This window comes from Opisthocomus hoazin, chromosome 2 (assembly GCF_030867145.1).
Source record: "Opisthocomus hoazin isolate bOpiHoa1 chromosome 2, bOpiHoa1.hap1, whole genome shotgun sequence".
In the NCBI taxonomy this organism is placed as follows: Eukaryota; Metazoa; Chordata; class Aves; order Opisthocomiformes; family Opisthocomidae; genus Opisthocomus; species Opisthocomus hoazin.
In genome coordinates this window covers 5,820,512-5,842,590 of record NC_134415.1, presented here as the reverse complement: position 1 = coordinate 5,842,590, position 22,079 = coordinate 5,820,512, and the positions used below count along the sequence as shown (strand labels likewise).

Genomic DNA, 22,079 nt, shown 5'->3' with positions numbered 1-22,079 from the left:
TGGCAATGGAGTAAAAGCTCTCAGGAAAATGCTTCAGCAAATATAACGCACTACTCTTGTTTCCTATAATTTCGAAGGATCCTTTTCTATTCAGGTCAACAAGTACAAGAGCAAGAAGCATCCAAATGCTTCAACCTACAAGGTGCAAAGTTGTACCGAAGAAGTCTCTGGAAGAAGTATACTATATTCACAAAAAGCAATGATTGCACCTTGTGACTAAAAAATCATAGTATTCTGACTGAAAAGGGATACTGTGATTCCAATGTATTATCTGGCTTTCAAAATATTTACATTCTTCAGGAAACTTTCCATTTCAATGTTTATGTGACCAAGATGTCTTGAAGTAAAAAAAAAGCAGTGCATCCAGAAAATACAAACAGGTTTACTAAAGTAAAGAATACTTCTAAAAACTGGAATATACTGAATCTTCTATTAAACAAGAAAGTCCCATCTTTCCTACTCCACAGGACATGTGTTTCTAAGGAATTTATATGGTACTTTATTACCTCCCTCAAACCATGAAGTGCTGTCAGCCAGTACATCAAACAGGGTCAACTCAACCTTTGCACAGAACATCCCACCCCCTGTAACAGTCACTAGGTCACTGCACAGCCGGTGGATTTCACATTTCCCCTGCCTGCACAACCTTCCATTGTTTGCCCTGCAGCAACTGCTTGGCCATCTGGACAGGCCATTGCTGCATCTGTTCTGTGGAAGATTTCTCCATTCATTTTAACATACTATTTTTCCAGAAAAAATGATTCAAATACTGTACACATAAAATTGTTAATTTCTTCTAGTTTCAGAAGTCTAACCCGAATTTAAATCAAAATAACATTAAACTTTCACAATGTTTCACATTGTTTTTCTTACTACCTCCTGCTTTCTTCTGACTCCATTTCCAAGCCCCTTGTTCACATCCTCAGTGATACCAGCTTTCTTATTTGTTACCTGTGCTCTCAGCCCTGAGCTGCTCCAGTCACCTCAGGACTACAGCCGTATTCGGCAGCAGTTCTGTTTGCTCACATGTCTACTTTTGAATACATGTAGATTTTCTTCCTAAATTCTGTGCACGTTTACCGATCTTGCCTTGATATCCTTTATTACATGTGCCTAACCCCCTTCAGAATCTTTTACCTCACATGCAGATCTACGTCAAAAGCACTCCTGCTTCTTGTTATCCTAAATCTGTTCTTTCCAAGTTTTAAGAGTCTTTAAGGAGATTCATCCTAAGAGGGCTTGTGGGTTGTATGGCGTTTTTTAAAATAAATATACACTGAAAACAATCCCCTCTAAATACAACTAATCGAAGTCTACAGCTCTGTTCACCTTACCTCTCCTCTTCCTCCTTTGTTTACACCACTCATCCCAACATCAAACCTTTCAGAGGCATTGCATGCCTCCCAACACTCCAGTTGCTTTAATCAGGACAGTTTGACGAACTGTGTATTTCCTTCCATTCCCACTCCCCCGTGTCAGTAAAATGTAAAAAAAGATCTCATCTTGCCACAAAATCTGCCATGCTAGTTATCTTCATGGCCACATAAAGAGTAATTAAATATATTCAAAACCGTTACTGAAAACAGCTATGCACATAAAAATGAGGAAGAACAGGAAAGTATGTTTTTAACAACAAAACACGACTTACTAAAAGAATAAAGAAGTCAAAATAACAAAGTTTAAAGTTGTTTTGCTGGCACTAACGTAACCATAGAACGTACGTGGAGTAAGCAAATAGTCATTGAGATTATACAAGTCTGCTCCTTTCTAGCATGTATCATTTCTTTACTTACCCAGGAAGTATCAAACACTTACCTAATAAAGAAGTGCATGTGTCATTAAAATAGCTTTAATTAAAACAGCACCAGAGTATCATTACCAAGACAATCTCTTACTCAAGTTATCAGAGTGCCTTCAAGAACAGCAAACAAACAAAGCCTCAAAAATCAACTGCAATTTCTACCTGCAGTACTGTAGAAAAGCAGCTTTCAATAATTTAGTCTTATCTTCTTGAGCTATAATTTCCAGCCTACTGGTTGCATCGAACGCAGGACTCTGAAAAGGCAAAGTAAAAACTTCAGCTGAAAGACAAATATCAATCTTCATTATGAAATGAAAAAATCCACAATTTTTCCAAGTAGCAACAACACAGTTCTAAAATAAAAATGCCACCCGGAGCAGTTGTGTTTATTAAGCCAAACATAAGCCTCTAAGATACATTACAATGAAGGTGACACAGGGGTTTGTCCTCAAGCATTTTGATAAAATTAACACAAACTGCAAAGGAACTTATGCCAACTTATTTCACCAGTCAAACTTGTCATGGTAATCTAAAATATTTTAACATTCAAAACCAGCTTTTTTGACAAAATGTAAAAGGTATTCATGAGTACTACCACTCATAACAACTATGTAAGTGCAGACAAATCTAACTAGACTACATTACCTCAATAAGAAAAATATAGTTCCACCTGAGCAATCTCCACAAAGGTCTTCCACTAAAATACTAGTTAATAATAACTGATTTAAAAGGTGATTTAACTGGAATGAGGATTGAGACTCATTATTACCCCCTCATAGTCTCTAATTTACATTGTAACTACTTTTCTATTCTTCCCTTCCACTCCAGGGACATCTCCAGGGTACATATATTTAAACAAAACATCTCTGATGTATAAGAGCGTAATAAATTCACCATTGCACAAAATACCAATAAAAACACTTAAAAATATTTTATAAGAATATATAAAAAATGCACAAATAACAGAGCAGAAACAATATCCACCCACTATATAGCCCTTTTCAGCTTAGCCTCCAAGCTTTTCACAGTGTAATAAGAAAAAAGTCTCTTGTATGCACAAAGGAACAGACACAAAAGACTGAAGAAAACATCCTTATTAAACAGTGAGCACAATTCTGAGTCTCTGCAGTAGCATTATGTCAGGCCTACAGACATACAGTAATACATCTATGTGAAAAAATCGTAAATTTCACAGAAATCTCGACTTCAAAACAAAGGGAAACAAAAAAGTTACCCAAACTGGCAGATGTGGTAAAATTGCTTGGGTTTTGAAAACTGCCTTCATTACAAGTGTTCAAGTCTCTCTTTAAGAAAACCTTTAAAACTCAAACAAGTTCGGATTTCCACAGTGAAAATTCCAAACTTCCACAAAAACGTTTTATTTCTACCCTCAGTTTTCAACCAGCCAAGCAAACAACCCTTACCTCACTTCTTGGTCCAGCAACAGAAGAGGACAGGGAATCTTCAAGGTCTTCAGGAAGCACAGAAATGCTTTCCCTGGACAAGATGGTGACAAGCCCACTTTTTTTGGTAAAGAAGATGGGGAGGCTAGTACAGGAACCTGCTCCTAAAATGCTATCTCCTAACATGAGGGGAGAGGAAAAAGAAGAATAAAAAAGCATATAAATGCCACTTTAAGAGCAAAAAGTAGCAGCTTCATAGACCACTATGAAATTTTGTCATGAACCAACCAACAGTAATTGACAACTGCGCCTGACTTCCAGAAATTGTGGATACTATTTGCTACTCAAGATGCAGATTTCCAGATACTGAAGATTTGGAAAAAAAAAAAAAAGAAAAATCAAGATTCAGGTGGTTCAAATTCTACCTAAGGACCAATGTGCACGTACTACTTGAAAACACCTCTGAAGGGCAAGGATGACATACTTAGAGACATCTGACATAGGCAGCTAGTATGAATTTTAGGCTGAGCTTTGACACAAAGTTAACTTCAAGGGAAAAAAAAACCAACACAGTGAATGTTGGAAGAAAAAAACAAGGCAAAAAAAACCCACAAACAAAAACCCCCGCTCCTTCATATACCAAAAGTGGGGAACTACTTCATTTCTTCATTTTCATCTGAAACACCGCAGAGTAAGCAATAACAATACGGGATGTCACGTCAGTGCTTTCTCCACACGCTCATGAGAAACTCTCAACTTGAAAGACTTCATCAAGCGGAAAAGGAGCATAAATATGATTCTCCTCTCTGAGAAATCTAAATACTGCACAAAGATTCAATTACAAAGTATCAACTAAATGTGATTGGTTTATTTTTTCCCCCTGTGTGTTACCTTGTACGCCAAACACGATTGTCTCCTGTGGTAAAGAAATTCTCCCAGTTCCGGTGGAACACGCGAACACTTCATCTTCTTTATAGAGGTAAGCAGCATGGCTGAAGTAATCTGGGACTACGAGACAGCACAACACGTCCTCTTCCGACTGAAAGGGTTACACATGAACAATATCACAAATATAATCAAAACCTGAAACAAACATCCAACATTTTAAAGGCTGATCTGAGTTGCCTGAGTTTGTTTTAATTTTTAATGTGAAGACACGGATATAACTTATAACCTAAAAAACCAAACAAAACCACTTTTAGTTTGCCCTAAAACACAAGATACTGGTTTTTCTTTTCTTCCATACATACTCAATTCTTTCTACTTTCACATGGAGAGATAGTAATCAGATCAATTATTCTACAGTTTTCACACTCTCCTTCCATCTTAAGATTCAATATTCAGATACCACTAGAGGCAGCTGGGAGAGGGGACACACCAACGTGTCCTCCCCTCCCAGCGAGCCAGGGGACCGAAACACAAGCCTCTTAATTCCTTGTCCTGCTACGAGAGTCTCAACAGAGTCTGAGATCTGTTCTACATGGATTGCATGAGGATATCATAAAATTACTCTGTAGAAACTTCCACAAGGCAAAAAATAAAAATAAAATAAATCAGTAATAAATCAGATGTTTAGATTTCTATTTTTGAAGCTTTTTTATCTTATACTTTGGAAGGTAAAGCATAAACTTCACATACGGTTACTACTAAACATCACAAGACGCCAGTAAACACCTTCCTCAGAATACTACGAATACATACTTCCAAGAACAACCTTAAAACAGAGAACTCGGTTTTCCTTTAGACAAAAATCTGATAGCTGATTTATGTACAGGAATATTCTGAAACACTGTGCTTTCTTAACTCAGTTTCAGAGCCTTCATCTGCATACCTGAAAAGATGGATTATACTGTGTGACCTCCACAACAACGTCATCAGACATCTGGTAGCCTTTATCTTCTACTGTTATCAGAGTGTAGTAGACAAGACATGGATGATCTCCAGGATGCCACGCTGCAGCAAGTATCACCAGTCCGTCTCTACTCAACAACAGATATCACACCGTTGAGAGATAATTATTACATACTTTACTTGCTCAAACTCTACCACTCACAAAAACATATATTTACGTACAATCACAAATAAATATTTTCCAACATTGTATTTTTTTTTTTAGCAAGAAAGACTATACTATTTGTTCTTTCAAGATGTTTTATTAACAGTATTCATATTGCAGTGCAAAACTGAATCAAGGAAGTTGTGATTTTATGTAATTAAATTAAATACAAGAGATACTGAATTCTCTGCATTTGCTGAAACACGTTACAGTTGCTCACTAGCTGTCTTTGTAATATCAAAACAAATACGCAAATCTGATAAAATGACACTAAAAAAGTGAAAGTTTTTCTTAGGTAATGAGTTTGTAATGCTAAAGAGATAATGACGGCATGAAAGACCGGATAACCTAGTTATCTAATATGATGTGCTTATTTTATCAACAGTGGCACTCCAGTAAATTGCAATTACTGACATAAAGTTTTTGCAAGAAAACAGAATACATTTATCTCATTAATGTAAGTCTTACCAGATATAAGTGTACTTCCTTACCGATTCTGTTGCAAATCCATGTATTGTATATTTACTCCTCCTTTAATATCTTCATAGTTACTTTCAGAACCCTAAAAAACAATACATCTGACTTAGAGCTATATATAACTAGGCTATTAATTAACCAAACACACAAACCCTTTCCAGGTGAGCTGGCTCTTACCCAAATTGCATCTGTAATATGTTCTGTCAGGATCCTGGTGATATCCCAGCTGAAAATGTAACGTTCTGATGAATCATCAATCTCCCACTTGTGTAGATTTGAACTTGTTAGCATATAAAAGCTTGAACTCTCTTTATCCCAAAGAACGCTAGAAATCTGCATTTAAAAAAGAAAAAGCTAAAAAGGTTAAAGCACAGCCTTAGTATTTGGATACAACAATGTACAACACTCTCAGTCCACAAAAAAATCACTTCCTGGGCCAACCTACACAAGTTAAAAGATGAGAGGATTATGATAATTTCCAAGAGAAGTCTTATTTTATAGATACAAGAACATCTATAGTAAATATGTTTTTCATACTTTCTTCCAACTTCTGTGCAGTTCATTGACAAAGCTCAACCCAATAGCCAACCCTTGGCAACCCTAAATCAGAAAAGTAAAATTACAGGTTCCTCAGTTTCTTCAAGTAGTAGTGAGGCTATTACTAGCAAGAGGCAAGACTTTGAATCATTGAGTATTCCCCAGGAAGCATTACTATTTTAAAGTCTCCTTTTATTCAGATTTATTTAATAAGTCAGCATTCTCCTTTACAAAGCATAGAGATTCTCTTTCAAATTTCAAAGAAGAAACATAAATGGGTTGAGTCTTTTTTTTTTCCTCTCATCATACATCCTTACACAGTCTTTTTTTTCTTTCTTAAACACTGAGACTAGAAACCACAGAGAAAAATTAAAGCAGATCACTACACAGGTGTTTTTCAAGCTTACCACAGCATCATGTCCAGGAGACAATATACCCAGAAGAGAAGAAACCTTTCTACCAATTCCGGAAAACAATCCCTGCCCCTGTGGCAGGGTGTGCTGATGAATCTTGCCAGAACTATCTGGTATCAGTCGAACAAGCTGGCCTCTGGAAGATGATAAAATAAAGCTTCCTCCCTAGCAAAAAAAACCCACAATGATATTAAGAAAATAAAAATCATATTCCTGAAACAATTCTGTTGTCAGATAAAATTCTTTATGTCAGCTCATAAGGGTAAACACTAAACAAGAACAAGACACGAGGCATCCATAGTACTTGAGAGCTAACAAAGAAAATAAAGAGAAAGCATTTATCACATAAGAAGACTGTTTAATCAAATTTTCCACATTATTCTCTGTGCTTGATTCAGTGCCGCATACAGCTCACAGTACACTTTCTTAAATTTTAAACCATATTTTTGAAAAATACGGAAAGAAAATATACGTAATCACTCTCCATAGGCACAACCACATGTAACATTCATGTGTTGAATTATGAATTAAATAACATTCAACTTCCATGTGTGCATTTAAAACTTGAAGTGTTATTAAGCACACTATAAATTACTTCCTGTCCCACAGGACTCTAATCCAAACAAACTGCATAACAAATCTTCCATCTGGTTATGTCAACAAAGACTGGGGTAGGCAATTAAGAAATGAATAGCACGTTAGTGCATGATTAACTGAGAAAAGATATCACGAGGCTAGTGTCAGACCAGGAAAGAAAACAATATGGAGATACAAAGAAAGAAGTTGTTTTCTGTTGGGGTTTTTTGGTAGTTTTGTTATTGTTGGTTTTGATTTCTGGTTTGTCTGGTTGTTTTTAAAGAAATAACAAACATTATCACTAAGTCAATCATCTGACTGGTACTCAGCACTGGCAAAGACTCATTTTCTCACCATTGCATGACACTTCTACACATGAAACTCCATTTCAGTTTAACAACAGAACTAAAATCTCACGTAATCCTAATGATGAAAAATAGTGTTACCTTTGCACTAAGAAAATGTGGAAAGTCTTGTGCATCATGCAAAATCTGCACTCCATTGTAGGTACTTATATACCCCATTTAGGAGGCAGAGACTTCTGCCAGCGCATCTCTTGCCTGTCCTAACGGGTGCATCTACCTTAGCACTTTAATTAGCATCAAGTCTGTTTCCGAAGCACCTTTCTGCGAGTCCCCATGTGCTACCTGCTGGAGCACACCACAGAGCAGTCCGAGCGTACCAGCTGTACGCCCTTTGAATGAAACTAAACTGGAAGATGGGCTCTGACCACTAACAGACATTCACTTCACGCAGCTAGGCTGGAACCAGGTTAAAAGGACACCCCACTCCGCCAAATGACCAGTGTAGACAGAGGCACTGCCTCAGCACCAACCTTCTTGCTTTGGAGATTCTCATTTACTGCCGTTAACTACTTGCTAACATAGACATAGCCTGCATGCCCTCTACCACCAAGGCATTAAAAAAGAGTTGCCTGCAATTCAAAACTGATCAAAGTTCGTATGTTACAGGGAACGAACAAAGCTTGCCAGATGTACAACAACTTTCAAAAAAATGAATGCTAAGGGACTGGAGGTTGCTGAAACAGTGAACTGTTTAACTGTACAGGAAATGTTCACAGAGTAAAAATTAAAAATAAAAAACCTAAACAAAATCCAGCACCATTTCCATCATCATACTATATAAAAATTTTGTTAAAGGTTAAATATACCCAGTGACAGGATGATTAAGTACAGTTGTCATATACATAATAATGCACCTTTAGAGTTAGAACATTTATTAATAAAAGGGTTCTCTCTGAAAAAATAAATGTTCCTCTAGCTCTGAATTCACATTGATGTCAATGTTTCAGCTACAGGTGTGATAAGACCTTGCTTTCCTCATGTTGATACCTCAAACTTGGGCACAACTCAACTCTAACAGGGTAGATACATATTAGTGTTTCTTAAGATCTTGAAACCCTCAAGAAATTAATCATTAAGATCCCTGTCTCCGATTAGGTTTACAAATGTTTATGACATGCTGATGCCCTAAAATAACATTTATAATACAGGATGTGAACAGTAGATGTTGAAAGGGTCATGACATAAAATGCAATTTAATTGACAATAACTAGTTTTGCAGACAACACATACTGTAACAGACACTGACATTTTGGATATATTCCATTTTGAGAGCTTTCCCCATTTAGGCACATCGACAGCAGAAATCAGAATTTCTAAGAACTCTATTCATACATTCACATATATTAATTATAATTAATATTATACAATTCGTAATATACTTGCTCATTACTTTCACACAGAAATCTCTCAAATTCAGTCACCGGTGAGCTATACCACGAGATATTTAGGTTTTTTATGACAGCAGGGTTTCTACGCCTGAAAGTAATCACAGTATTTATACTGACACTCCCCACAGGCTGAGGCACCAAACCAGTCCTGTGAACCTTGTGGTTGAACCCCGCACGCCGCCCCAACTGTACCATTATTATCTGTGACTACCAGTCGTGTCTGCTACTTAAGATCATCACACTCATCAACAATCTCTGAAACTACTCCTCAGAATGTTTGATAGTTTGCTTTGCAACATTTATTGGAGATTTAAGACTGATAATGCGGAGCTTGCTTTTTCATTTTCAAATTAGGAATTTAAGGAGTATTTTAATACAAATCATACTGTACTTTACCTTTACCGCTGTCAGGAAACTGCACAGAGAACCTCCAAAGTCTGTAAAAGTCTCTGTATAGGAACCTTCATGTGCCAGACTGGGCCAGTAGCGCACAGAACCTTCGCTGGTAGCAACCATTATTGCCAGAGACTTGAAGTGAGAAAATAATTAACAGAACATGCAAGACAATAGCGATCAGACTGCAGCTTTAACTAAAACATGTTATTTTACATATCAAGATTGTGGGTGACAAACACAAAAAAGTAGTAAATTCATACAGATGCACACTGACAAACCTAGAACTGAACTGCAAAATGGTTCTGTAGCATAACTTAGTAAGTGCAGGGAATGTTATACTCACTTATTCTGTTAACAACAATATTTTCTACTGGTTCTTGTTCCTGATAATTCAGGGTCTGCTATTGACATGCAAAAAAACCTTACAGTTGCAAGACAGAAAAGAGCCTGTGGAGAATTCCAGATGCCAAGAGTTATGAACTACTATGGAAGACTTAAAATGCAGACTATAATTTAACAAAGAAACTGCTCTAGTGTCATTAAGAGAAATATGAAATCACACGGTGGCTCTTCTCTTCATAAAGACATAAGCCCACAGTGTGCCTACATTAGGGCTTCTGGCTCAGGAAATAACTCAGATACCAAAATTCAAAGCATGATGCAAGATGCTGTGTTCAGGTACAGATTTAGACAAAAAGCACTGTACCTAATTTGTTGTTGGGAAAAAAAAAATAAATTACAGAATAACAGGACTGTAGCTGAGAGCTGTTACTGAGCTCCTTGGAGTTTTCTAACTGATTTTTGACCAGACATGGATCTTCACAAAGGAAAGCAGTTGGCTAATGAACATCATAACAAACAAAAAATCACCACAGAATGCATTGTTCTCTGTGATTCCTACCCCTTATTTAATAATTTTAATTTTAGTGAAATATTTTCTACCACTAGTATTTGTACTTCACTCTATAAAACCATAGTATCCATGCATTGCTCGCAGGCTGAAGATGAAATTAAAAAAAAAATCGTGGTTTAGCTGTACGACTTCACCCTAAAGGTCTTTGGGTATGCCCAAGTCACAGCACATTTAGAGTTTTATGAGCTAATCACAAGAAATTAAGATTGCTTTTCATCATCTGGAAGTGTAACACAATGGCAACTCAAAAGAAAAGATCCTATTACATATTCTGTGCTGCTTCCTCCTTCCAAAGACAACTGCTTATCCAGTTTTATCAGAGCACCACATATATTAACTGAAAACTACACACAAGCTGAAAATGAGAGCTTCTTTCCTTCATGAATGGTAGCAATAGATACATTTATATATTTGCAAAAAACTTAACTGACCTTCACACCTCACCCTCTAGCACAGTATGTTATGAAAACGCACTGAGGAAAGTAATCAGTGAAGACAGATTAAAACATCTGTCCTCCCAGTGCCAGCTTCCTTACAAAGACCAGCCAAGGGAGGGTGCTGGTGTTTGCCTCTCATCCATGTGCACTCAGAATTAAACCACTGCTGAGCAACTTTTTCAGCCAGCATGTATTTAAATTGCACTTGCTTAGACTGAATATTTGATTGCCTTGGTGCTTGTTAACACAATACTTCTTAGTTTACTGTATTTTTGTCTGTTATGAAAGTGCGCCAAGTAATCCTTAGGAAAAGCATTCTTTAATCTGATCCTGTAACATGTAAATGGTGTAATTTGAAAAGACTAACAAAATTTTTCTTATTTCAAACATATTTATTGCAATGGAACCTGACCTTGGAGTACATAGTACAAAATCAAATGCAGCTTTCAAATAAGTACTTGATAAAACAGGATATATCCAAAGTTACTCTAAAAGTATTTTTAAACACTAAAATTTAAAAGTTGATCACCTGCAGCGAAGGCGCTTCACCCGAGGAACTGAGACAAGATATAGCTGCTAAACTAGAACTCCACTGGAAGTCACTGGGTGGCAGCTGCAGTTCCTTGCACAGAGACAACTGTAAGAAAGAGATGCCATAATAAATATGAGACTGGAAGAACTTGTTCCTTTGCCACAGACTTTAGACTTTTTGACGCTGCTAAAAATTAATTTTTCAACTAGCCCAGACACTGTGTAAGGGAACAAAAAAATTTTCAACAAGGTTGTCACAACCAGCAAACAGCTAAAAAACACCTACTTGTACATTTTCAAAAATCACTGTAACTCTTCAGTTACCTCGGAGTGATTCTCTCAACACTACAACAGTGAATTATTTCTTTCAGAGGTGCACTTATTTGACAATTGCTTAAGACAATATGTTAACAAGGCAGCAGAACAAAATTAAACTAGAAGTTCTTGAGAAAGCTCAGGAGGTACTAACAGAGTGGAGATGGGAAACGCTCCCCCCCGCCACGGCAAAATTAAATAATCAGATAAATTTTAATCCCTTGAAAACTCTCTACAAGTACCAGAACGCGTATACCTGTATAATTAACATACATTGCGCTAATTGACAGATACTGATTTTCTAACTACCGGTTTCCTCTGCCCATACTTGTTATTCACTGAAATGATGCTGAAAGAAACACTGCCAAGAGGGGAAAAAAAAAGTATTCTTGACATAAGAAACCTAGATGAAACATACGTTCAGCACAGCTGAAACTAACTTTGACATGTGGAAAATCAGTCCCAGAACAATTTAAACCAATCTGCAACATATCAACTAGTTTTTATTTATTTAAATAAGCTTTATCAAGACTATCTAACATAAGAGACGCATCTACTAAAATGCAAAAAATTAACCTTGTGTTAAGGTGAAAATTAAAACTGAAGAGAGGAATATAAAAATGTTAATATCCCTCACAACCTTGAGTTTCAGTTACTGTTAGTATAACTTCATACCAACCTTGCTTTAAAAAAACACAGCTAAATAACATGTTAAACTAGCAGAAAATACAGAAGTTTTTCCATCCTATCTTTCAGTTACCTTAGCTACTGGAGACTGACCAATCTTCCAAATAATCAGCCTTTCTTTATGGACTAGCCAGGCCCATCCACTTTCATCCACTTGAACGCTCAGCTGGTCATCAGCTACATAAAAAGGTAAATTTTTTAAAGCATTCAGATTTTTAAAACACTGCAGAGTAACCTTAAAACCCATCAACTTTCATTCTCATATGGAAATAAGAACTATATTTTCTATTCCACTCCATGTTAGAATTTCCACGTATCTGATGAAGACACCAAATTACTAGACACAGTTTAAAAATCCATTTGACAAACGCTCAACTTCTGAGAGTGAAAAGCAAGACAATCCTAGAAACTACTTCCATCAATTTACAGCAGATTATAATAGCTTTGTAAATTGCTCAGCCATTTTTAAGATTATTTTTTATGATACGCATTTTTGGTTCCTCGTGTATCTTACTATGAAAAGAAAATTTATCCACAGGGAAAAATTGCTCAGGAGACCAGTTTCCTGAACCTACGTAAAGGTTTGTATGACTGGGGCTTTTAGAAGTGATAATAAATGTGGAGTAAAAATAAACTTTTTAAAAAAAAAAGAATCGGAGCACCCACTCTAGGACACAGCAGAATTAGAACAAGTGAAAAAGCTGAGAAAGAACCAATAAGCAAAAGTTACTAAGAAACTACTATTGGCTTTCTTTATAACCTTGGATTTTAGGATATATCAGTTAAAACAGCACCTGCAGGATATTTACATGCATCCACACCCACATGGATGTTATTACAATTACAGAGACATAGTAAACCAAGCTGAATTCAAACCAAGGCACAAACATTTCAGTTTCCACTGTAAATTCAGCACTTTAATGGCATCAGCGACATGTTAACACTTCTCTCACTTGTCAATTTTCATGAGAAAAATGACAAATCAAAATCAGTTCTTACCATCAGCCTTCTTCAGGGCTTCCATGACCTTAACAGGCAGAGAGGATCCAAAAGTCTTAACATCATAGTTAATAGTCTCACTTGCTGAGGGATGCTGGATAACTCTGGTAGGAGTTGCTCTTCAACAGAACAGAAAGTTACAGTTCAGTTTTTTACTGTTTTTTCATCAGTTTCGACCAACATTTACTTCACTAGTATCTGTTTAGAAACAGATGCGATGAAACGGGTTTATGAACATGTTCCCTCTGGGAGCACCCTCTAAAGCAGTAATTTGGTGGCCTCCTTACGAGTTGCTAGCTGTCATCAAACGCCTTTATCTTTTAAAGAACTGATGTTGAATACGCATTCCTCCCCCAGCAACAAAACCACTGTTCAACTTCTCTACATTTTGGTTATCTACAGAACAAAGCTGTCCGAGATGCCAGGAGAAGCTCAGCAGAAGTTCCTCCCTGACTGGAGGGCCTCTTTCCAACATGGCTGGGCAGCGGGCACCGTGCAACACCGCACGCCCACGGCCGGGGACACCAGCCAGCACTCCTACTGCCCTTGTGTCACGGTGAGATGGCAGTTCTTACCTGTTTTGGTCATTATTTGTTTCACAATATAACTTATAAAAGGTGCTTTGCATCTTCCCCCAACTTCTCTCTCTGGACCAGCATAGGTGTCTTGTCTTTCAAAGATGACTAAGTGGGCAAATTTCTCTGCTTTTAGAAGCTACTGCCCTTTCTTATTTCTCCTCACAAGTGAAATGATGTTGCAGACCTCCCCAGTGTGAAATGCCAAAAGATGATGATACACAGCTGACACCCGTTTTGGCAAAATAATGTATTAAACAGACCTGAAGTAAAAGTTCCCCAAAACTGGGCAATCTTGCTTATCTCAACAACAAATAGCTACTTCTGAGAAAAGAGACTCTGAGCCCCTGAAATTGGTCTGGGGCTCACGTTCAATCTCAGGTTTGATTCCTATAGAAGGGAGAAGAGGGGAAGTTTTGGGGAAATGCCTAAACTTTGACTATTTTGTCTTCTTTTTAAATACATTCTTGTTATTTTCCTATTTTTCCTACACCTATGATACACCTGAGGAACCCTCGAATTCAAATGCTAATAAGAGATATTTATAACACTGAACATGTGATATTGGATATTTATAGGTTTAATGTACAATACCACTTCTAAAGAACCTTAAAACTGCTCAACTATAAAACATTTCAGTCAGAATTTGTTACCATGAGAACAGAGTGTATCAGAGATCCTGCAAAGTATCTGAGAGCACCTGAGAAACCACAGACTAATAAAGTCTTACTACTCTTGTAGGAAAGTAAAAGAGCAAAATGGGTAAACATAGACAGTAGCTCGCAATTGTTTTTTTCTTTTTTTCCTTTTCTTACAGAACAGTCATGCCTAACAGTTCTATCAGAATATTCTGAAAAAAAAAGTCAGTGAATAGAATACAAACATTAAGGTTGGAAAAGACCTCTACGAACATCAAGTCCAACAATCCACCCAACACCACCATGCCTGCTAAACCATGTCCCGAAGCGCCACATCTACACATTTTTTGAATCCCTCCAGGGATGGGGACTCCACCACTGCCCTGGGCAGCCTGGTCCAATGGCTGGACACTCTTGCAGTGAAGACATTTTTCCGAATATCCAATCTGAACCTCCCCTGACACAGCCTGAGGCCATTGCCTCTCGTCCTATCGCTGGTTACTTGGGAGAAGAGACCAACCCCCCCTCACCACACCCTCCTTTCAGGGAGCTGTAGAGAGCGATAAGGTCCCCCCTCAGCCTCCTCTTCTCCAGACTGAACAGCCCCAACTCCCTCAGCCGCTCCTCAGCAGACTTGTTCTCCAGACCCTCCCCAGCCTTGCTGCCCTTCTCTGGACACACTCCAGCCCCTCAATGTCCTTCTTGTGGTGAGGGGCCCAAAACAGAACTCAGCACTCCAGGTGCGGCCTCACCAGTGCCGAGCACAGGGGCATGATCCCCTCCCTGCTCCTGCTGGCCACACCATTCCTGATCCAAGCCAGGCTGCCGCTGGCCTTCTTGGCCACCTGGGCACACTGCTGGCTCATGTTCAGCCGGCTGTCGACCAGCACCCCCAGGTCCTTCTCCGCCGGGCAGCTCTCCAGCCACTCCTCCCCAAGCCTGCAGCATTGCATGGGGTTGTTGTGACCCAAGGGCAGGACCCAGCACTTGGCCTTGTTGAACATCACACAGTTGGCTCGGCCCATCGATCCAGCTTGTCCAGATCCCTCTGCAGCGTCTTCCTGCCCTTGAGCAGATCGACACTCCTGCCCAGCTTAGTGTCATCTGCAAACTCACAGAGGGAGCACTCAATCCCCTCATCCAGACCATTGATAAAGATGTTAAACAAGACCGAACCCAGCACCGAGCCCTGGGGGACACGACCTGTGACTGACCCCCAGCTGTATTTAACTCCATTCACCACCACTCTCTGTGCTCAGCCATTTAGCCAATTCTTTATCCAGCGAAGAGTACACCCATCCAAACCATGGGCAGATAGTTTCTCCAGGAGGATGCTGTGTGGAACAGTGTCAAAGGCCTTACTAAAGCCCAGGTAGACAACATCCACAGCCTTTCCCTCATTCACTAGGCAGGTCACCTGGTCATAGAAGGATATTGTGAAACAATATTGAGCACTTAAATTTCCTAAAATCTTTCAAAAAGATCCCTTCTCAAAGACGCCTGAAGAAAACAAGCTGGGAGATACGAGGAAAGGCCTTACTGTAGACCAAACCCTGCATAAAAGAAAGCAATGAGCAAAAATCCTACAGAGCAAAGAGAGGCTGATGTACACACGGCAGGAAAGTTTCCATTCTGTAAATCTGTACTGGTGCCTAAAATCTTCAGTTGTAAAAGAAACCAACTGCCACAGCGACAGCGTCTTGACAGTACGGTATTATTCAGGCCAGCAAAGAGAGTATCCAAGTTACTAAGTAAGGAGTAAAAGGCAAAACAGAGAACATCATGACAACTCCACATACAGCTTCTTGAGTACTTGTATGACCCGGCACGCACACATCTCAAAACAATACTGCAGAAAAACTACTGAAAAGAGACTTACAGATCTCAGAGATACGGAGCACCCTACAGCACGTCCCGACAGAAAAACAAGCGGTAGAGCTGCACTGGTGAAACAGCAACGTGGTGACCCACCACGGCTCGCGCGTGGAAAGACGAGGCAGGGTTCGCAAAGAGAGAGGAAATATTTTGTGAAAAGCTTCTTGTGCAGACAGGCAAGAGCTTTTGGGCAGAGCCCCCCTTTTAGGCTCATTAAGAAGCCTGCCTTAATGCAGGTACTGAGGCACAGGACCAGTATCACCTAATTGCTGACTACACATGATCAAACGACGCTTTTTCCCGTCATTTTACTCAGTAAGGTCAAATGATTTTAACTAAAAGCCTCCGTGTTCACCTCTGGCTTTTGGATCTGTTTGTGAGACTCAAGGAGGACATTCAGGCGGCCAGCACTTGTGGGTTTGTTGGGGTTTTTAAAATTATAATGCTTTTTTTTAATCACTAGCCTAACCTGCTATGAGCCCTCTCCACACTCAGTGCCATTTTAGTGCACGAAGCACGAGTCTCCTCAGACCCCCCGCGTGACAGACCCCTCAGCACCGGCACCCGCCCGCCGGAGGCCCGAGGCTGGCTCCGGAGCCCTCAGGGTGCGACTCACCGGGCCGAGAGGGAGCCGCTCCTCCGCGCCACCGGCGAGAACAGCCCCGGGGAGCCGGCCGCCGCCACGACGCCCAGGTTCTTCCTGCAGCCCGGCCGGGAGAGAGGGCTTGGGGCCGCGCTGCCGAGGTTCCTGCGGGCCGACCCGCCGGGGGTCCGCGGGGAGGCGGGAGCCGACGGGAACATGGCGGTGGCGGAGACAGACGAGACGACCGGCGCCAGCCGCGCGCTCTCGCCGGGCGCGGGCTGAGCGCGTCACGGCGCCACGGGGCGGGGCCCCTGCCGGGGAGCGGCGGAGACCCCGCGGGGCGGGGCGGGGCGCAGCCCCTGCTGGGGAGCGGCGGAGACCCCGCGGCAGCGGCGCCCTGAGGCGGCGGCGGCCCGGCCGCCAGAGCGCGCTCTGCCCTGTGCGGCGGGAGGTGCCTGACGGGCGCAACGCGGGAGCATCGTCCGGTTGCTACCGCAGCTGCGCCTCGGCAGCGGGTTTGTCCTCTGCGGAGGCGGGGAGCGGGAGGAGGCGGCTGCAGGCCCGGCGGGGTGGGGCGGGCTCGCAGGGCGCCGGGTCCTCTCGCTCAGCCCCGGGGCTGGCCGGGGAACCGTTCTGCACCCAGCTCTGGCGCTGCCAACTCGAGCAGAGAAAAGCGGCTGGATCCGATCAAGAACTGCTCGTGAAGGAGCGCTGCAAGCTGCTCTTTGGCACTCAAGCAACGCTCTGTTTTCCACTGTAAGAAGAGTCGCCTCATCTTTAAAATAGCCTGTGCTGTAACCTGTCTTTGTCCCCAGATTTCTAATTAAAACACCCACGAAGAATCACAGAATGGTCGGGGTTGGAAGGGCCCTCTGGGGACCCCCCAGTCCAACCCCCTGCCGAAGCAGGGTCACCCAGAGCAGGCTGCACAGCACCGCGTCCAGGTGGGTCTTGAATATCTCCAGAGAAGGAGACTCCACAACCTCCCTGGGCAGCCTGGTCCAGGGCTCCATCACCCTCAGAGGGAAGAAGTTCTTCCTCATGTTCAGCTGGAACTTCCTGTGCTTCAGTTTGTGCCCGTTGCCCCTTGTCCTGTTGCTGGGCACCACTGAAAAGAGTTTGGCCCCTGACACCCACCCTGAAGATATTTATAAGCATTTATTAGGTCCCCTCTCAGCCTTCTCTTCTCCAGGCTGAACAAGCCCAGCTCCCTCAGCCTCTCCTCGTAGGAGAGATGCTCCAGTCCCCTCATCATCCTTGTAACCCTAAGAAAACATACTCTATGCAATCATCGTAACGTTTCACGTCTCTCGTACGGAACAGTCATGCACTACAACTATTCAACAGTACAGAATTAGATTTTAGTCTTAAAGGGGGACTAAATTTTCTCACTGAAAGAAAATAACAGCAGTGGGTTGTATGAAAAAGAGCTTTCAGAAGGTACGTGTGTACCGTCGGGGAAGAAGTTGAGTGGGATATATCTTACCAATGAAGCTAATTAGTTAAGATAAAATTAACTAAGAATATTCAAAAGTTTCCCATCAATTTCCAAAAATATGTTCTTTGATTAAAGAATTATGGCTGTTAAGCTTTGTGCGTGGATTGTGCTCCAATATGACTGAACCTGAAACACAGAGGCGATAAACTTGAGGTGCTTCATCTGGCAGCGCTGAAGCATGAGGCACCCATTTGCTTCAGTGCTTTGCCTTTTAACTTCATCCCATCTCCTTTTGCTTTGATTTTATGGAAAAAGCAAATACAAACATTAGTGGGGCTGCACTATACTGTTATATTAATGTAGGATCCTTCTGTATAATAGCCTTCTCTGTTACACTCCACACAGCAATGTTCAATCATCATGTTACTGTTGTTTATCAAGAAAAAAAACCAAACAAACCACAAGATGCACACACAAACAAGCAAATGGCGAAACCGGTAAAATTCAAGCTGCCATCCACATTCCCTAACATCCATGAATGGTGACATTCAGATTGCTGTAAAAACTGAAAGTTCCCCTTCACATCTCGTTTCTAAACTACTTAAGGTGATGCAGTGTGGGCAGTCGGGTTTTGCTGATTGAGTCCTGTATACACTTTGCTGCACTTCCTCAGGGAATTACTCAGCTTCCTTTTGCTGTCCCAGCCCTGTGTGCAGAGCTCCATCTAAAGGAGAGAGGATATGACTCGACCTTTACATCTCATTTTCAACACAGAAATACTTTATGCTGTATCGGTTAGAGACTTAACCAGTTCTGGTGTGGTGTTTGTTTTTCACATGCAAAGGTGAACGTCCAGCAGGCAGTGTTGATGATACTAACCTAGCAGGCGCTTGAACTAAGAGAATGGAAATAATGGACTTGCATTAGAGCCACAACTTCAAAATATATGGGATTTATAATCTTTTTCCTTCTGTTTTTTATTTATTGATCGATGGATTGAAAAACAGTGTAGAAAATACTGCTTGGGTAAACTAGCCCCAAATAGCTGCCTACATATTTGGAAAGAAAAGGAGTTTGAAAGCACAGCGGCAAACACCATCGTCTGCAGAGCAAACAAAATTCTCATCAATTGGTTTACTGAACATGCCTTATGGGACCATGCAGCTGTTTAAACAAAGATGAGCATAAAAGATCAGTGCCATTTTCTTCTTCATAAGAAATGTAATGTCCTGCTCATCAGAACACAGAGTTCCCTAATAGGTCAGAGGATTAATCTACTGGATCGTTGTATCATGAGGTTTAAGACTCCTTAAGCAACTGGGAACGATTCTCCCCATTCAAGACAGCTGAAAATGTCGAGCAGTGGAAACACAAAGACAGAATTGGTGGGGATCACAAAGGTAGGTTATTCTTTTCTATTACTCTCCTAAACTGGAATCCACTCCCTTTTCAAAGATTAAAGGATTGACAGAAGAGAGGCCCTCTGTAACAGAAGATTAAAGCAGAAAGTTGCACTAACTACTTGAAACCGGAGTTGAAAGAACTTTAGCTCTTTCAGAGATGCCAGTCACTCACTGCAGTGATGATGATGTGATCAGTACTCAAAGCATTAAATAGTTTAATAAAGTTACTCAAGACACTTTATTTTCAGTGCCTTATTTCTCTCAGGAAAACATCCATGCTGTCAAGAATCAGAAATCTAATTAGGAACACAGTAAAGGGATTAAGTGTACATGTTGGGTAAATTTAATTTGACTTATCTTGTATTTACCTGCGATCAAAAGCATTCCTGAGTACCTTCTTTGGAATACACCAGGAGCAGCGCAGCTGTGTTCTGAGCTGTTAATACCAGTCATGGAACTGAACCTCTTCCTACCAACAGCAGCTTAAACAAAACCAATGATACGCAGTATTAGTAGAACCTGGAGGGGGCAATGATGGAAAACACCGTCAGTGAGTCTAAGAAAGTTTGGTTTATACTTCTTTCTGATGCACAGTCAGATACTCTCAGCGTTAAGTCTTTTCTACGTTGCCCTGTGGACCACGCTACGCAAGGCAGCAGCATGAAACAGTGGTCTGCAGCAGAAGATGCCTATCGGGATTGTTAGAAATACACCAACAGTTTCCACCTTAGGAAGGTCTTCAACGCTTGTAACAAAAATAAGGCAAGACTTTAATTTTTCTCCTTCTCGCACCTTTTTCCTCATTAAGCTACTAGGGCTCCTACAGTTCAAAATGCAGCCGTAGCCAGCGCTGGCTAGCACTGCTGGGGAAGCATACGGCATGCCATGTGCACACATCACATGCACTGCACGCGTGTAAACCACACACCTGAAGTGTTGGCCAGCAAAGCTTTCTACTTGCAGATTACTAAGAAAATTCGTTTTCTCACTCTGTTGAGATCTGTGGTTTGTTCCAATGACTACTTTGAGTGGTTCTAACCTGAATAAAGTCCGTTACGCAACGTACCTGTTATGACAGACATTCACCTTTCTGTGGACTAGAGCTTTTCTATAGCTTTTCACACTTTTCTGTAGACTGCACCCCTGCCAGAAGAACTCGTGAACAGAAGACATAAAACATTCATTGAGTTCAGCTGCAAGCAATTTCCGTAACCTGTGTAAATACATGAATAAAGGGGCTTGTTGCATCTGATGTAAGGAGAGATTACACGAGTAAAGATTAACGTTCAAGACCCTCTAAATACATTATAAAGACAATAATTGGCAGTCAACACTGAAATTCAACATTGGGTCAGTGGTATTTCTGGCATATCTTTAAAACAATATCTGCATCAAGTAAAACTGTGTCAGAAGATAAAATTACATCTGGATGTAATTTTATTTTAATTCCTTAGCACAGCGATCTCTCTAGCATTTTCAGAATGTTCCACAAAGTGCCATTCATGGCACATTAGATATATGTTTTAAGCTTGCCCAGCACTAGGTATCTCATCTGTTGCCAACAAAGTTTTCCAGCAACAAGTTTTCCTAGCATAGATGAGTTTTAATGTGACCTGGAAAGTTTCTAGCTTTTCTAAATTATCTTGTGGGGTTTTGCATCTTCAGAAAGTCTACAGAGATTGTATTGGAAGAGATTGTATTGGAAGAGATTCTTACATTGGAAACATGAAGCCAACTCTTCAACTGCCAAATGTATCCTCCTGCAGCTATTCAAAAATGGAATGCTATTATTTTACTAGTTGGCCTTGAGAAGGCAGTTTACTAGTTGTCCCTAATAAGAGAGTTAGGCAAAACCTAAGATTTCTAGGAATGAAATTTTAAGTAACAATGAAAAAGTACACATGCCTTAAAAAAGGACAAAAATGTACAGATATAAGACCATGTTCTTTTGGATGTGATCTTACAAGGGAAGTGAAACTAAAGAACCGTAAAAATAGAGAAGGGAAGAAAATGCATGCCAATTTTAGATTTTCCTATGCTGACTTAACATACTAATATACTAAAATACACTTTCTTTGTCCTTATGTAAAGTCAGTTAGGTTTCTTGTTTGGTTGCTTTTTTTGTTGAGTTTGTATGTTTGTTTTTTAAAGACCTTTCCTCCAACTCATGCTTCCATACTCTCCAAAATGTGTTCTCGTATGTAATTCTCCACAGTAACTGCAGATGGCCATCACAATCAACGTTCACATTTCAGAACAAATGGTAACTGAAA

General features: G+C 40.4%; 1 protein-coding gene across 3 annotated transcripts in view; it reads right to left on the bottom strand.

The window, feature by feature from the left end:
- Nucleotides 1-17,242, bottom strand: part of NUP133 (nucleoporin 133) — a 36,900-nt gene extending 19,658 nt beyond the window's left edge. For all 3 annotated transcript variants that reach the window (XR_012762531.1, XM_075412132.1, XM_075412140.1), the window contains exons 1-12: nucleotides 16,999-17,242; nucleotides 13,295-13,413; nucleotides 12,369-12,472; nucleotides 11,292-11,399; nucleotides 9,413-9,544; nucleotides 6,682-6,852; nucleotides 5,915-6,070; nucleotides 5,752-5,822; nucleotides 5,036-5,183; nucleotides 4,096-4,243; nucleotides 3,226-3,383; nucleotides 1,964-2,055 (exon numbers count right to left, since the gene is read on the bottom strand). Coding sequence is in view for 2 of the 3 variants with exons in the window: in XM_075412132.1 (XP_075268247.1) it covers nucleotides 1,964-2,055; nucleotides 3,226-3,383; nucleotides 4,096-4,243; nucleotides 5,036-5,183; nucleotides 5,752-5,822; nucleotides 5,915-6,070; nucleotides 6,682-6,852; nucleotides 9,413-9,544; nucleotides 11,292-11,399; nucleotides 12,369-12,472; nucleotides 13,295-13,413; nucleotides 16,999-17,183 (1,592 nt within the window). In the remaining variant the exon portion in view is untranslated. The remainder of the gene's footprint in view (nucleotides 1-1,963; nucleotides 2,056-3,225; nucleotides 3,384-4,095; nucleotides 4,244-5,035; nucleotides 5,184-5,751; nucleotides 5,823-5,914; nucleotides 6,071-6,681; nucleotides 6,853-9,412; nucleotides 9,545-11,291; nucleotides 11,400-12,368; nucleotides 12,473-13,294; nucleotides 13,414-16,998) is intronic.
- Between the last annotated feature and the right edge of the window lie 4,837 nt (nucleotides 17,243-22,079).